This window comes from Zingiber officinale, chromosome 2B, assembly GCF_018446385.1.
Source record: "Zingiber officinale cultivar Zhangliang chromosome 2B, Zo_v1.1, whole genome shotgun sequence".
Taxonomy (NCBI): domain Eukaryota; kingdom Viridiplantae; phylum Streptophyta; class Magnoliopsida; order Zingiberales; family Zingiberaceae; genus Zingiber; species Zingiber officinale.
Window position 1 is genome coordinate 100,044,288 of NC_055989.1, and position 15,363 is coordinate 100,059,650.

The window sequence follows — 15,363 nt, forward strand, 5'->3', positions numbered from 1 at the left end:
TAAAAAACTATGTCAAGGGCGCCCTCCATAAGCATGGAGGGCACCTCCCATACTTTTTGTTTCCTCTATGCCTCATAAAGGGCACCCTCTATACCACATGGAGGGTGCCCTCTATACCTCATGGAGGGCGCCCTCCACATGCAGGGTATAAATTGCTCCAGTCTTCCTTTGGTTCTTCCGCTGTTCTGTTCATTTAGGTGATTGCGGCCAACCAAAATAAAGCTCACCCGAACCCAATTTCTGGCATTCTCCTCGAGAAGACTTCCGCTCTGGCTTCTCATCCCTCGAATGTCGTGTACGTTCTTCTCGTCTACTGATGTACTCTTCCACATCTCTTTCGTCCCTCGAACGCACGGAGCCCGTCGGCTCCCTTCTCGGACCGCCCTTCTCGCTAGCTGCGTCTTTAGCTCAACTTCCTGTGCTCCTAAGTTTTTGCACACTTAGACACAGGGATCAAAACTAAACAGTGTTGGTGCTGGAAGCATCCGACGATCGAACCTGAGTTTTGATAATGGCAAAGGATTCAAAGTTAAGGTTATTTGTTATCTAATATGGTTGAATGAGATTGTAGGAGAAGCCCTAAGGTGTCTTAGGCAAAGTCCTAGCTGCGATTAGGCAGGTGAAAACCCTAGGGGCGGTAAACCTAGGTCCTACGGGGTAACCTTGGGCGGAAAGTCTTGGTGGGTCGAAGCTTCGGGCAAAAGTCCTAGGGGGCGGTAACCCTAGGTGAAATGTCCTAGTGTCGCGAACCAGGTAAAAGTCTGCGCGGGTTGTGGAGCGGAAGTCCAGCAGAAAGACCTGAAGACTCGGACACTGAGCAAAAGTCCAGTCAGTCTAGAGGACCGGTCTAGCAACAGGTATGATCTCATGAGTGGAGTAGGTGAGGACGCGTTCCCCACTGAGGGAACAGTAGACGTCGGTTCGACCTAGGGTTTCCGGTTGAAAATCTGAAGTCAGAACCGGACAGTTCGTTAACTGTCACACAGTTATTTGTATGTTATTATTATGTGCTAACTTTATTTTTCAGGATATGTTGTTATTTTGTGGACTAACATATCTTGCAGGGACAAAAAAATAAGGTTTGCCTCGGATGAACAATACCCGAGGCACCCTCCATGGAGCTTGGAGGTGCCTCGGGTGCAAGGCAGAAGCTGCGCAGGAAGCTAGGCTGGAGGCACCCTCATGGAGGCTTGAGGCACCTTGGACGACATTGAAGGCGCCCTCCGGGGATTGGAGGCGCCCTCAAGTGGATAGGCGAAGACTACTTAAGAGTTTATCTGTGTTACGGATCCGGCGGTGATAGAGGTGCCCTCAAGGGTCTTGAAGGCGTCCTCAAAGGCCTATAAAAGGCAGTCTCGAGCAGCAACATCAATATATCAACTCCCAAGCTATCTTTTAGTTGTGCACTGCTCTGAAGACAATCCATAAAAGTCTACAGCAAGAACCTGAGACCCGAAGCTGCAAATTTCATTTTTTTTGTTGTCAGTATAACTTTCTCAATATTATTTTGTAATAATTTTTTATAATCTTTTGCACTATTATAGTTGTTGTCCAAAGTAAACGCTCAACGAGCGTGGGCCTTAGAGTCGAAGTCGCCCAAGGCTCCGAACCAAGTAAAAATACTTGGGGTCCTTCTATGTTTGTTTTAATTTACACTGCAATTACTCGTTAAGTTTTCTGAATACGAAAAGTGAAAGCCACGAGCGCTATTCGATCCAACAAACAACACCTAACCTAACTTGGTTGATCACATCAAAACAACCACGGGGTCCAACATATGATACCTATTTAAATTAGGAGTGGATTAAATTTAATTACCCTAAGTTAACGCTAAATAACCTAAGTATAAAAGCAATCCATTGTTCCCCCGATTCTTCCACCTCATTCCACTCTGCGAGTCACCGACTTCGCAACCTCACTCATCTCTGCCATTCGCGATGGAGCTCCTTTTCGTGCCCTAAGCTTCGGCCAAGCATCACCCCACGCCGACGATCCCGCGGAGGACATTGCGATCAGATGCAGGGACTAGCAACGACCTCACTGTCGGGTGATAACGATGGGCGAGGGCTTCCGGGGGTAGCCGAGGGAGAGAAAGGCAAGAGCATTTTCCTCTACGTTGGTATGAATTGGTGACGTATGGGATAGGTAGTTAGGAGGAGCCAATATGCTTGTTATGTTGTCGATTGTTGGATTGAGAGGTGGATCGATATTTCCTGTGTTGTTCTTGTTCCATCTTGTGAATTGCTATGGATTTCCACTAGGGATTTGGGTGTTTGCGTTTGGATTTGGTTTTGTTCAACTCTTTCTTGACGGATTGAGTTTTGTTCCAAGTTCTTGGTGGTTTCAGCTAGTTTCGATGAAGTTTTTTCTCCTTCCTACAGCTTCTGAAGGTTCGGATTGAATGTTGGTGCTTTAAGCCTTGGTCAAAGATGCTCCTATTTTCCTATTGCTTATGAAATGCGGGAATCCACATTATTTAAGATGAGCCTTTACTTATAACAGAAGAGCCTATTTTCCTGGGAGGAGGTCCAGCTTTATCCTGATTGCTTTGAAAGCATCACTCGCGTATCAAGCGACCGACCATCCGAAATCAAGTGGGATCTAGTCGAATGTCTGGTGCGCAACAGGGATGTCTTCGCCTGGTCCCCCTAGGAGCTGCCGGGAGTCAAGCCCGAGGTAGTTGAGCACAAGCTTCATCTCCTGCCTGATTCTCGGCCAGTCAAGTAGAAGAATAGAAACTTCTCGACCGAGCAAAATAAGATCATCCGCATAGACGGCGTCAAATTGATCTTGTTCGGAATCTGAGTCAGATGGAGGCTGGTGGAGATGGCGTTGGTGTTGACGGAGAGGCAACTTTGACGCACCCTGTGTATGTGTGTCGGAAAGGCGAACCCACACGTGGAACCCCAAAGTCTGTGGTAGGAGAACTGGTGGTACTTAAACTCTGCACGCACTCAAACAAGCACCCAAAGCGTTAGAGACCAGAAACCATGGAAAAATGCCTCGATGCAGGCCCTCTGACGCAGTGTATGATGGAAAAAAGAACTGTTGAAGACGAGTGCGGATGTGTGCGTACCTAGCCAAGGAAGTGGACCTCCCTTTTTATATGACTCTGCATACCTTTTGAGTCTAACCCCTGTCAGAGAATGTCGGGTGTCGGCGCTTGTTGGGTGAAAGAGGATGTACAGTGGCCTCCATTAGTAGAAGGAAGGTTCCACTCTTAGGGAGTGGGAGACCATTGGAATATTCTTTGGCGTGTGACAGTTATTCTCTAACAGGAAGTTACGATTTTCTGACGTTGTTGTCGCTTAGTGCTTTTCGTTCTGCCCAGGTTCAGTTACAGACAGCTCGAAATGACTGCTCAGCTGTGCTACTAGGACTGAGCCTTGATGAAGAGGATGAGCTATAGTGAACCGATCGGATTTTATCTGAGACTGTGACGAGAGACCCATCTTTCATGATTTGTCCGTTGAAGAGTCAGTCGGATTTGTCTTAGCAAAAGTACCAGGACCATCTATAAAGCCCGAGATGGGGAAATCCGAACAATCGGGGCAGATTAGGAACTAGTCCAAGTTTCATCTATGTCTCAGATCTGGGGATCTGCCCTACCTGTGACCGAACAGGAATTATATGGCTGGTGACGTGAGGCGGACTAACTCCCGCCTTTCCTTGACTGTTGACTGTCACACCCACTTGACTATTGATTGTCACGTCCTCTCAACTATTGACCGTCACATCCCATTGACTTTTGATTGTCATGTCCCCTTGATTTTTGACCTCCTGGTCTTATCGAACCCTTCCTTTACGCACCATATCATGTATCATTAGTGAATTTTAACTCGACCCCACAGGTCATCCGAGTTGGTATGTGGTGAGATGCTTGCCACATGAGGTCGCGGGGTCGAAACTCAGGGTAGTCGGGGCGTAAATCCCCGGTCCCTGTGCAACTCACCCCACCTGCCACATACTCGCTCAGGATGCTGTGATTTACCTCCCTCATGATGGCCTTGGGTCGGGTGCGACGGGGGCGCTGGGGGCGAGCGATTTTGCCTTTTGCCACGTTAGTAAATTTTAACTCAAACTTATTAATAATTGTATAATATCTAAATTTTATTTTTTTTATATGATTAGTTAGAGTTAAGAAAGTCTTACTAACTATTCATATTATTGTTAAGTAAATATGATAAGTATAAATGTAATCAGAGTTGGTGTCAAACTCTCATCCAGCTATCTAAATTTCAGATATTTGATTTGAATATTAATAAAAAACATGCAGATTCGTATTTGACATCCCATCCCACCACTGCAGTGTCAAAGAACAAGGACGAGCACGCCCATGAAACCATGACTCATCCGCACTTCAACGTGTCTTCTGGGAATTCGATACCAAACAAAAAAAACACCAGGTCCATCTCGTATAAATTTAACCTGAGATGAGAAGATATCTAAGCCACTGTTGATCTCTGCTCTCATCTGCTCCTTCTTCCAATTAAGCACTTGTTTATAGAATTTACGAGGAAAAGGAAATGAGGGAGAAGTTTTCCTTAATTTTTTTTGTCTCTCAAATCGTTACCAAAAGAAGTAACAGTAATTGTCTTACAGAGTCAAGGATGATCTTATATAGTTGCACATCTTCTTCTCTTCCTAACTACCTACCAGGGTGGAAGTGGTGATGGTGGTAGGGGCAGCCACAGGGTGGTGTTGGTGGACGTGCCCATACCGGCTCAGCGGCCTCCACGCAGAGGCGGTCAGCAAGCAGAGGTCTTTCCACCCCAGCTTCAGCGTGCCATTCTCCTCCACTAGCGTATAGCCGTCGGAGGGGAACATGCCGAGGAGAAGGGTGGCCTGCGCCGCGGCATTGCCGGCCAGCGACACGCCGCAGAAGCCCGCCTGACTCAGCTTCTCCCGCCAGTTGCTGAACCTGACCTCGCCAGAGCGCGCCGGGCCGCAAACGGCCAGCACGTTGCGGATCTCGCGGGACAGGAGCTGCTGCTCCACGATGTGCCGCTCCTGGCTGTCCTCGCCGTAGCTGGCGCCCAGCGAGTCGAAGAGCGCCGAGTAGTAGTGGATGGCCTCCACGAAGCGGGCCAGGAACGAGCCCCCCTGGCTGAGGTCCTGCTCGACCATCGTCACCACCTTCGGCGCCAACCTGCAACCAAGTAACTAATTAATCAATCTGCGACATGAATTGTACTATCAACGCCGAAGAGACGACCATCCCCGCCAATTATTGCGTTAAAAGTAAGAGCAACATGATTGCAAGTTGACCTCGGAGAGACAAGCAAAAAGTCGGTAAAAGTAGAAAAGAAAAATTATCAAATGCTCAAGTTAGAACGTCAAAAAAGTTCTCTAGCGATCTCTCTTTTTAGTGTTTTTTTAACAAATCCAAACGACAAAAGTTAACTGTAATTAATTCAAACGAAAGTCAGGGATCGATAATTGGGAATGCAGGGCTTGAAAACTACAACAATGCATGGTAAAGGCTGGAAATTGCACCTATTTCCCTGCTAAGCGTTCCCAATGACCAAAAGAAACAAATGAAAGGTTGGAAGTCCGAAATTGTAATGGTTAACTAACAAGTAAAGGGCGAGAGGTATTGAATCCAGAAACTCACCTCTGGAGGAGCGAAAGGGTGTTATTGTCGGAGCCAGTGACATCGTAGAGCGAGTGGTGGAGCCAGTGCACGGCGACGGCCTCGGTAGGGGAGACGCCGAGGCGCTCGGGGTCGAGGTTACCGATTTTTTCGGCCACGGGTACAAACTCGAAGGTAAGACCGAGTGTGTCGGCGAAATCGGAGAGGCGCTTTCCGGTGGCCTCGAGCGCGTCCATGGAGGAGCCTACTCCCGTGAGGCGCACTCGAGGCGAGCTGCCAGGGCGATAGGCGAGGATGTGGAAGAGGCCCGGCCACTGCAAGCCCTGCATGATGTCGAAGTCGATGATGTGCACATGGTCTTCGTGCTCGAACGCCTCCTGGATGGCCTGGTTGGCCGTGAAGTGAGAGAACTTGACGAAGGGGCTGATGCCGTTGAAGACCTGGAAAGCGGAGGCGAGACGGTGACGGAACGGTACCGCCGGGAGCGGCACATAGAGGCCAAGGCATGTGCTCACCAGCCGCGCAGACATGGCCTCGGAGAAGTAGGCCGCCACCCGCTGCGCCGACGTGCCGTAGGGAGTCGACAGCTCGGAGATCTCCAGCAGAAGAACGTTGGCCTCGTCGAGTTTGTCGGCGCCGACCGCTTCCGCGCACTGCAGAAGAAGCGTCAGCAGTTGCAGTCCCTCCGCATCCCGCGTTCTCTGGTGCAGTTCACGATCCCTTTTCTCTTTCACAACCGTTGTGGCCGATGGAGTCGCCTCGTCGGAGGAAGCAGAGGCGGAGTTTTGCTGGACGCGTTGTGGTTGGGACGGATGAGATTGTGATGGTGCGGAAGGAATTAAAGAAACTGTTTCCGGGAGTGCTGGCGTCTTGGTTTCGCCTCCTGTGTGGAGAGAGGACGTAGGAGGAGGAGACAGGTCGGAGGTGAGCGAGCGGAGGCGGAACTCGAGGAGCGCAGCCAAGACAGGGTTGCAAGGTTGCACGATCTCGCGTACGTTGCTCAAAATATGTGGAACGGAGACCTCGCCGCCGGAAGTGAAGCTATTAAGTATATCGTGAATGATACGATCCACCCAATCCGCTTCGGCCGCGGAATCATCGACGCCGAGGAGTTGGACCGAAGCATCGGTGCCGGAAGCAGGTAGAGTAGCTCGGTCGGCCTCTGGAGCGAAGAGAGGCAGACCAGAGAAGCCGCAAAGAGGGAGAGTAGCAGACGAAGGCGGAGCTGGCAAAGACGGCAAAGTGATGTGTAGACCTGTGTCGACGGGGGGCGGATTGAGGAGAAGGTTAGGGTCTGGGTTGGGGAGTAAACGGCGAGGGAGGCGAGAGGAGGACTCGGGTTGGAGGTTGAGCTCGGAGGCGAGGCGTTTCCTGACCATGTTTTGGTGGTGCTGGAGAAGGTCCTGCAGTGGGCGAGGGGAGTTGCAAGTATTAATGAAAAAGGTGGAATCCATCAGAAGATACAAGGGGATGTTGCTGATCCCTGGAGCATGCCAGTGAAGGATGCAGATGGAGCCGAGCAGAGCCGAGCAGAGGGAGGGGCGATGCCGAGGACAGCAGAGATCGGGAGAAGAGCATGCAGCTGCAGCGGCTGCTGCTGCCGGCGCAGTACGGGAAGGAAACAAACAGCAATGCCCGCGTTAACATTACTTACATGGACCAGTAATAATTACACGGAGAAGTGAGAGGAGGTGGGGCGGGAACAGGGAACAGGGAACAGGGAACAGGCTCCTCGCCTGTTCTGGATTGGTGTCCGTTCCAAGGCGAATTGCTCTAGCTACAAGGAGATAACGGCGAGTGGATTTGGATCTTCCCCTCTGGTATTCCGTTGTTCCTTCATCTGCAGATTGCTGCAAGGAGATAACGGCGAGTGGATTTGGAAGATGCCGTGCTCGGGTATCTCCCGTCTCCGCAAGACACCAAAAGGACGCGTTTCCTTGTGGTTGCGATCTCCCGTACCAGGCAAAAAATAAATAAATTCCAAGGTCAAGCGGGCATGGATGTTTTTCGAGGATAATGGTAAACTGCAAGGTCAAGCGGGCATGGATGTTTTTTCGAGGATAATGGCAGACTTTCTGCTGAGAACATTTGGTAGCCTACCTGAAAGGTCTTTTGCCTTTGACTTGCTGGGAGAAATAAGCATATGAAAGTAGATAATTCTTTTATAGAAAATTTAAAATGCACCTTTATTATTTTTTATAAAAATAATAAAATTATTTTAAATCAATCAAAATTAATATATATATATATATATATATATATATATATATATATAATATTTTATTAAAATATTTATTCACTTATTTAAATTTAATAAAAGATTATCTTAAATTTTAACTCGAATTAAGTCAAATAGTGGTGGATCAAGACAGATCGAGCTCAGATCCATGTAGACTAAGTCCAGATTAGATAAACAAAGTTTCAACCAAATCCATTCTAAAAGAAGATCTCAAGTCAATTAAGTCCGAGTCACATCTAAATATGATCAGTCCAAATGCAAATTCGACTGGGCGGTTATTGAAACGTCAATCATCAAGGAATGTGATAGTTAAGTACTGGTCAAAAAGAGAGATGTCACTTGGTAATGAAAGAAATAGTTGCACTCTTCGAAACAGTCACCCTTTCACTTTCTATTTAAAGGTAATTAGTTGCAGCACTAAAGTAAGCAATTTAATAACTTTACTATTCTCTTTACTTTTCTCTCTTTTCTTCTCTCCATTTTTTTCTCCACCTTTTTCCAACTGTCTGACTTGAACGTCGAAGCAGCCAAGCCGAGTTCCAACTCGGATATCCACTTAATGTTTTTCTTGAAGTCTTTTCAAACCCTTGCTCAAAGGATCTCTTGGTTACTCGGCACCTTGAAGACCAACTTGAAGGCAATCGGTCTATTGAAGATCGATATGAGGACAATCGGTCTATTGAAGCTCGATCTGACAAAAGATAGATTTAACGAAGACCAACCTGACTTGTAGCCATCCAGTCAAAATTACACGATCGTGGTTAAATTTGATGAGTCATCCCATCCCTTGATCTCGGACCATATCAAATTGACGTCATCTGGGGAATTGAGTTGAAACGTTGAGATGGGGGGCACCGGAGAAATCTAGAAGATCATGACTTTGTTAGCAAAATAGGTCGGGTTGAAACTATCACCGTGACAAGGAAAACTTTGAATTGACTTGTCACCTCCACTATAGAAGAAATATAGCCACACCATACTTTGCCTACACCAGCCCCTATTGGGGTACAGTCAACTCCTACCCTAGTACCTCCAACCCCTGATAAAGTACAACCAGTTCCTATCAAGATACCTCCAATTTCCGGTGAGATACCAAATGGAATATTTGTACAGTACGAGGATCAATCTTGAGAATCAATGGTATGAGAAACACCTTAAAGGAACTCTAATCAAGCAAAGCTCCCTTATTATATGAAAGAAAAAGTACTTAGGATACTCTTTTTCCTAAAATATCCTAGCCAAGGAATTGTTAAGACATTTCCAACCTCTACAATTGATGATATATCTATTGGGTCCTCGGATCCAATAGATCATTTGTACCGATTCAAGAATGCTTTCTTACTACATCAATATATCAATAGTGTAAAGTGTAGAGTTTTCTTAATAACTCTGTCCAAATCGAAGCAAAGGTGGATTAATTGGCTCCTATCCGATTCTATTTACTCATTTGAGGATCTCAGCATTGTTTTCTTGTATTACTTGTCACTAGTAAGAGGTACCATAAGACCTCTCTTAATCTTTTGCAATGAAGCAAAAGAACAAGAAGACTCTAAGGAAGTACATTCAATGCTTCAACCAAGTCGTCCTAGATGTACCAATTGCCACCTCAAAAGTTCTTACCAATGCCTTCTCCCAAGAATTGTTAGAGAGAGATTTCTCTTTCGTGAAAAAACCTCTAGTCAATTATGATAGCCTTTTAGGAAGGGCCGAGAAATACATTCATTTGGCAAAAGCTCAACATGCTCGAAAGCACGACATCATCATAATTAAGTCCCCCCATTCCTTGACAAGAGAGGAAAATTCATCCTTCTCATCGAAACAAAGTACCTCATTCGATTCTTAATTATGCCCCAAGTAGAATTGAGGAAAAAGTTGTTCGAACATTGGAAATAGTTCCAACATCGTCTGACAACCAAAGGAAGCAACCTATTGATATATCTACTCGTTTTTGTGCTTTTTATCAAGTATGTGGTCATTCCACTAATTGGAATGAATGTTGCCATATTGTTAGAGAAATATGTCATGCAGTACAACATCATCAATAGGGGAATGTTGGATCCCCACCTTCATCACTTCACTGGTTACCAACTAAACGTCCTCAGCCTGATGAGCCTCGAGGTCAACCCAAGAGTTGTCAATCAGCAAAAACATCAGGGCAATCTCAAAAACCAACCAACCAACATTGGAGCACTCAGCGAGAAGTCTCAAAAAATAATACTCCTCACCGAGGTACCATAAACATGATTTCAGAGGGGGTGACTGACGGGGATTCAAACCAAGCAAGAAAAGCTTATGGCTGAAGACTCAAAAGTTATAGAGTCAGCTTCAGAAGGGTCGAGGAGAAGGTCCCTTGATCAATTTTGGACCTAGAGATTTAGTGGGAGTGACCAACCCTCATGATATTGCATTGGTAGTCAGAGCTACCATAGTCAATTATGATGTGGCTAGATACCTGAAGCTTAGTCAACATCTTGTACAAAGATGCTTTTGATCTGATGAAAATTGAGCTTGCAGAGTTTCAACCCATGACTACTTTCCCTTTCATCAGGCATGAAGTGCAATCACTCGGCCAGATCACTCTGTCGTTATCCCTAGGAGCAAAGCCCTTACAACAAACTCAGACTACTATTTTTATAGTGGTTGACACCTCCTCCTCATACAATGTCATATTGGGAAGGTTGGTCATAAGCTTGTTCCAAGATGTGGTCTCTACCTATCACTAGAAAGTAAATTTCCTATAGGCGATCAAATTGGTGAAGTCCAAGGTGATCAGACTATTGCGCGAAGGTGCTATGTTGAAATGGTGGGAGACGACTTGAGAAACATCCGACGATCTTAAAGGGCAAAAGTGCAAACCCTTCAAGAATTACCTATGTCTCGACCAATTGACGGGCACAAGGCAATATTGATTATGTCTGATAAGATAAAAAAAACCACTTAGACTGTCGTTGATCTCGCACCTAAATTGAAAAGGACTAATCACTTGTCTTTCCTTGAATAAAGATATTTTCACCTATTCAACACAAGAAGTCAATGGCATCTCTTTGGCCACCATGGAGCACAGACTCAATATTCTCCTAGAAGCTCGACCAGTCAAGCAGAAGAAGTATCATTTTAGACCTAACAAGGACAAGGTAATTCGATCTGAAATTATCAAATTGTTGGAAGTACTACACATTTGAAAAGTCCAATTCTCGTCATGTCTAGAAAATGTGGTTCTAGTACTCAAGTCAGCTGGCAAATGACGTGTCTGCGTAGATTTTCGAAATCTCAACAAAGCTTGCCTTAAAGATTGCTATCATGTTTCTCAGATAGACCAATTGGTGGATTCAACTTCGGGTTGTGAATTGATTTATATGTTAGATGCATATCAGAGCTATCATTATATTCCTTTGGCACTAGAACATCAAGAAAAGGTCAGTTTTGTCACTTTAGATGAAACTTTTTGCTACACGATTATGCCCTTCTGGCTAAAAACGCAGACACACTTATCATAGGTTGATGGATCAAGTCTTCAAACATCAAATAGGGCGGAATATCAAGATTTATATGGATGATATACTCATTAATTCAACCCTAGCTAACAATATAATTAGTAATATGGAGGAACTTTCAATACACTATGCAGGTATGCATTAAAACTTAATTCGAGCAAATACTTATTTGGCATTAAAAGCGGGTGATTTCTCGATTACATTATGACTAAGCGAGGAATAAAAACTAATCTAGAGACGATACATAGCTTATAGAATATGCTCTCTCCTCAAAACATCAGAGAAGTTCAGAGGTTAGTTGGCTGAATTATTGCTTTGTCCCAATTTATTTCCAGGTCGATTGATCACAGCTTACCCTTCTTTAAAATATTTTAGTAGTCAGCTCAATTCTCATGGGATAAGAAGTGCGAGCAAGCATTTGTCATCTCAATAGGTACTTAATACACTTGGATACTTTCTTAAAGTCTATCACAAAAGAAAGACTATGAGTATATCTAGTAGCAGCCGAGGGGCAGTTAGATCGGTTCTTCTTCATAAAGAGGACAACATCCAATACCCTATCTACTTTTCTAGTCACTCCTGAAAGACGTTGAAGATACTCTATAAAAATTATCTCTAGGGCTCATCCTAGCTACTCAACAACAACGCCCATACTTCCTTTCTCACCCTATCACCGTGCTGATGAACAACACTTTGGGGTGAGTCTTGGTGACCCCAGAAGCTTCGAGAAGACTAATCAAATGGACGATTGACCTCAGGGAGTACAACATTGAGTACCAACCGTACACAACAATCAAGTCTCAAACCTTAGCTGATTTTCTAGTACAAACGCCCAATTGAAAAATAAGAGAAACTTGAAAAAAAAATTGTAGATGGCTTGGCAACAAAATAAGGAATTGGGGTCGAAGTGCTAATGATCTCACCCCAAGGGGACTCGATCCAAATAGCCGTGCAACTCAACTTTTGTGTCTCCAATAATGAAACTAAGTACGAGGCATTACTGGCTAGACTTCAGGCCATGAAGCAAGTATGCACTGCACGAGTCATCATCCATTTAAATCCCCAATTAGCTGTCCAACAAATACAAGGAGCCTTTGAGATAAAAAAATGACTAACTTCGTCGTTACACCGAAGTGTATGAACAAATGAAAATTGAGTTCCAGGAAGTCATCCTTAAGAAATTCCCTCAGGTGAAAAATCAAAAGACTGATGAACTAGCCCGAATAACTAGCGCACTTTCTAGTTAGACCTTGGATGATCCCATTGCCCGAGTACAATTCATCGCACAAACTGATCAATAACCCAAATTAGGTAACTCAGTTTACTAGCAAGATCCATTTATCTATTTTCTTCAGTAGGGAACTTTGCAAGAGAATCCAGAATAAGCATGTCTCCTCAAACGACATGTTACACGTTTCACCCTAATTGGAGGCAATCTGTACAAGCGTGTCTTCTCGAGCCCTTAAATGTCTAAGTTTAGAGGAGGCTAAGTACGTGATAAAGGAAATACATAAGGGTATTTAAGGTAATCACATTGATGGATGGACCTTGACTCGAAAGGTCCTATTGGCCAGTTATTTCTGGCTGAATTTGTAGAAGGACTTTACCCATCTAGTTAATATGGGCCTCCATTGTAAAAGAATTTTAATTTCTAGAAGCATATAAATTATATTCATATTTTTCATGTAGTTGATTATTTTATCAATGGTAAATATGTTATCTACATAAAGACATAAAATGACATAGTTATTTCTGTTAGGATCAAAAAGAATTTAGATATCTCTATAATTACATAATATTATCCACTTTGGGACAAACCCTCATGATTTTGCTCTTGGGCTCTACCAAAAATGTCTCATGCAATGGAGATATTTTTCTCTTTATAAACCTATAATCTTTCCCATGTGTTTCCAATGTGGGACTATATTTGCAACCTTGCAACCCCAACAATCCTCTCTCCCCCCTCATACAAAGGACCACAGGCTTCCCACGTCCGATCTTTGACCCACCAGGGCTTTCTGCCCCTCGGTTCACCCGACCTACTAGGACCGCCTAGCCGCAACTAGGACTTCCTGCCTGGTGTCTGGTCCTCTTGATCCGAATATAGGAGCCCCCACTTTCTTTGTTTGAGGTCAATATTATTCTCACATGGCTCAATCGAACCATAGCTCTTGTGCACAGTCGGCGGTTAAACCTTCTGGCAGTTCGGGCTCTGATACTACTTGTTAGGATCAAAAGGAATTTAGATATCTCCACAATTGCATGATATTGTCTATTTTGGGCCAAGCCCTCATGATTTTGCTCTTGAGCTCTACCCAAAAGGCCTCATGCCAATGGACATATCTTTCTCTTTATAAACTCATGATCTTTCCCATGTGTTTTCAATGTGAGACTATATTTGCAACCTTGCAAACCCAACAATTTCCTGTGGCATTTATGTAGATGCATTTATCAAATTAATTAATATTAAATTGACTTTCTTTCATGACATTATTAAAATTCTCATGACACTACTTTGGAGCTTATTTCAAGTCATATAACAACTTTATCAATTTATAAACCATGTTTTCCTGTCCTGACATAGAAACTCATGAGGTTACTCCATATAGATTTTCTATTCTAAATCTTTATTTAAAAAGTTATTTTTACATTCATTTGATGTATTTCCACATTTTATAGAGCGAAAATAGTCGATAGTATTTTGATAGAAGTTATTCACAATACCGAAGAATACATATTCAAGTAATCATGGCCTTCACATTATCAATAACATTTAATTATCAATCTAGTCTTATATTTATCAATTGTACCATCTATTTTATTTTCTTCTTAAAAATTTACTTGCAACCTAATAGTTTACTCTTTGGAGGAAGATCCATGAAGATTCATGATTTCCCAAGTGTAATTTTTAAGACAGTTAATTTCAAATGCAATTGTCTTTTTCCATTGAGGTCTCTCATAAGAAGTTACAATTTCTAAGTAACTTTAAGGCTCAATTTCCAAAATAAAAGTAATCAAATTCATTTCGAAATATTTTTCCACAAGATCTCTTTATTTAGTCTAAACTTAATCTCAATTGGTTCAACTTCTTTTTTTTCTTGCAGTTCAAATATCCATTTTGAGGAATTTGTCTTCTTTGGGGTCTTATAAGAAAATGCATGTTCGAAGAATGAGATATTTCTCAATTCAATAACTGAGTTCCTATATATCTTCGATATTTGAGACCCTGCACAAGGTAACTAGTAAGTACAATTGTTTAGTACATATCCAATAAATGCAATCAACAGATTTTGTTCCTATCTTAATCCTTTTCGAATTAAACACCAGAACTTTTGCAAGATACCCCACATTCGTAAGTATTTGTAGAATAATTATCTATCGTTTTATAACTCATAAGGGCTCTTTGTTGGTGCAGGCAACACTGATAGTCAAACTTGTATTTTAATGTCTAGCAAATGTATTAAAGTTAGATATTATTTGTTTGATATGAGAGTTATGTGTGTAGATCAATTAATATGGAAAGTCCTAATAGACCAAGAAGATCAAACATTAGGCATCGGAAATCCTAGTGGGTCAGAAGGACTGAACACTAGATAAGGGAATCTTAATAGATTAGAAGGACTAGACACTGGACAAAACACTTGATGGACCCGCTGAACTAGGGGTGCAAAGGAATTGAATCGAGCTGAATAATTTTTGAGTTCAAGCTTGAAAAATGTATATGATATTTGAAACTCAATTTGAAGTTCAAAAATATAAATAATTTTGGCTGAGCTCGAACTCGATTCAAAATAAAATTTGAGCTTGAATTCGATTTGAATTATTCGAACCTTGATTTAAGTATATTTGTACTATTATTTGAAATGGCTTAAATTCGAATTCAGTTTGAATTATTCAAACCTTAATTTGATACATTTAAATTAAAATTGTATAAAATTAATTAGAATTTGATTCGAGTTTGGTTTGCGAGCGGCTCATAAGCAATCAAACAAAATATTATGGGTTGGAATTTGGCTCAAAAAAATTATCAAACACGT

The 15,363-nt window shown here is 43.1% G+C and overlaps 1 protein-coding gene across 1 annotated transcript; it reads right to left on the minus strand.

Moving 5' to 3' along the window:
* Positions 1-4,534: 4,534 nt before the first annotated feature.
* LOC122046503 (protein SCARECROW-like) lies at positions 4,535-7,248 on the minus strand. Its single transcript, XM_042607229.1, has 2 exons — positions 5,615-7,248; positions 4,535-5,149 (listed from the first exon to the last, which is right to left on the minus strand). Exons 1-2 carry the CDS (start codon positions 7,045-7,047, stop codon positions 4,645-4,647), a joined length of 1,938 nt encoding a protein of 645 aa, XP_042463163.1. The 5' UTR covers positions 7,048-7,248; the 3' UTR covers positions 4,535-4,644.
* Positions 7,249-15,363: the final 8,115 nt, after the last annotated feature.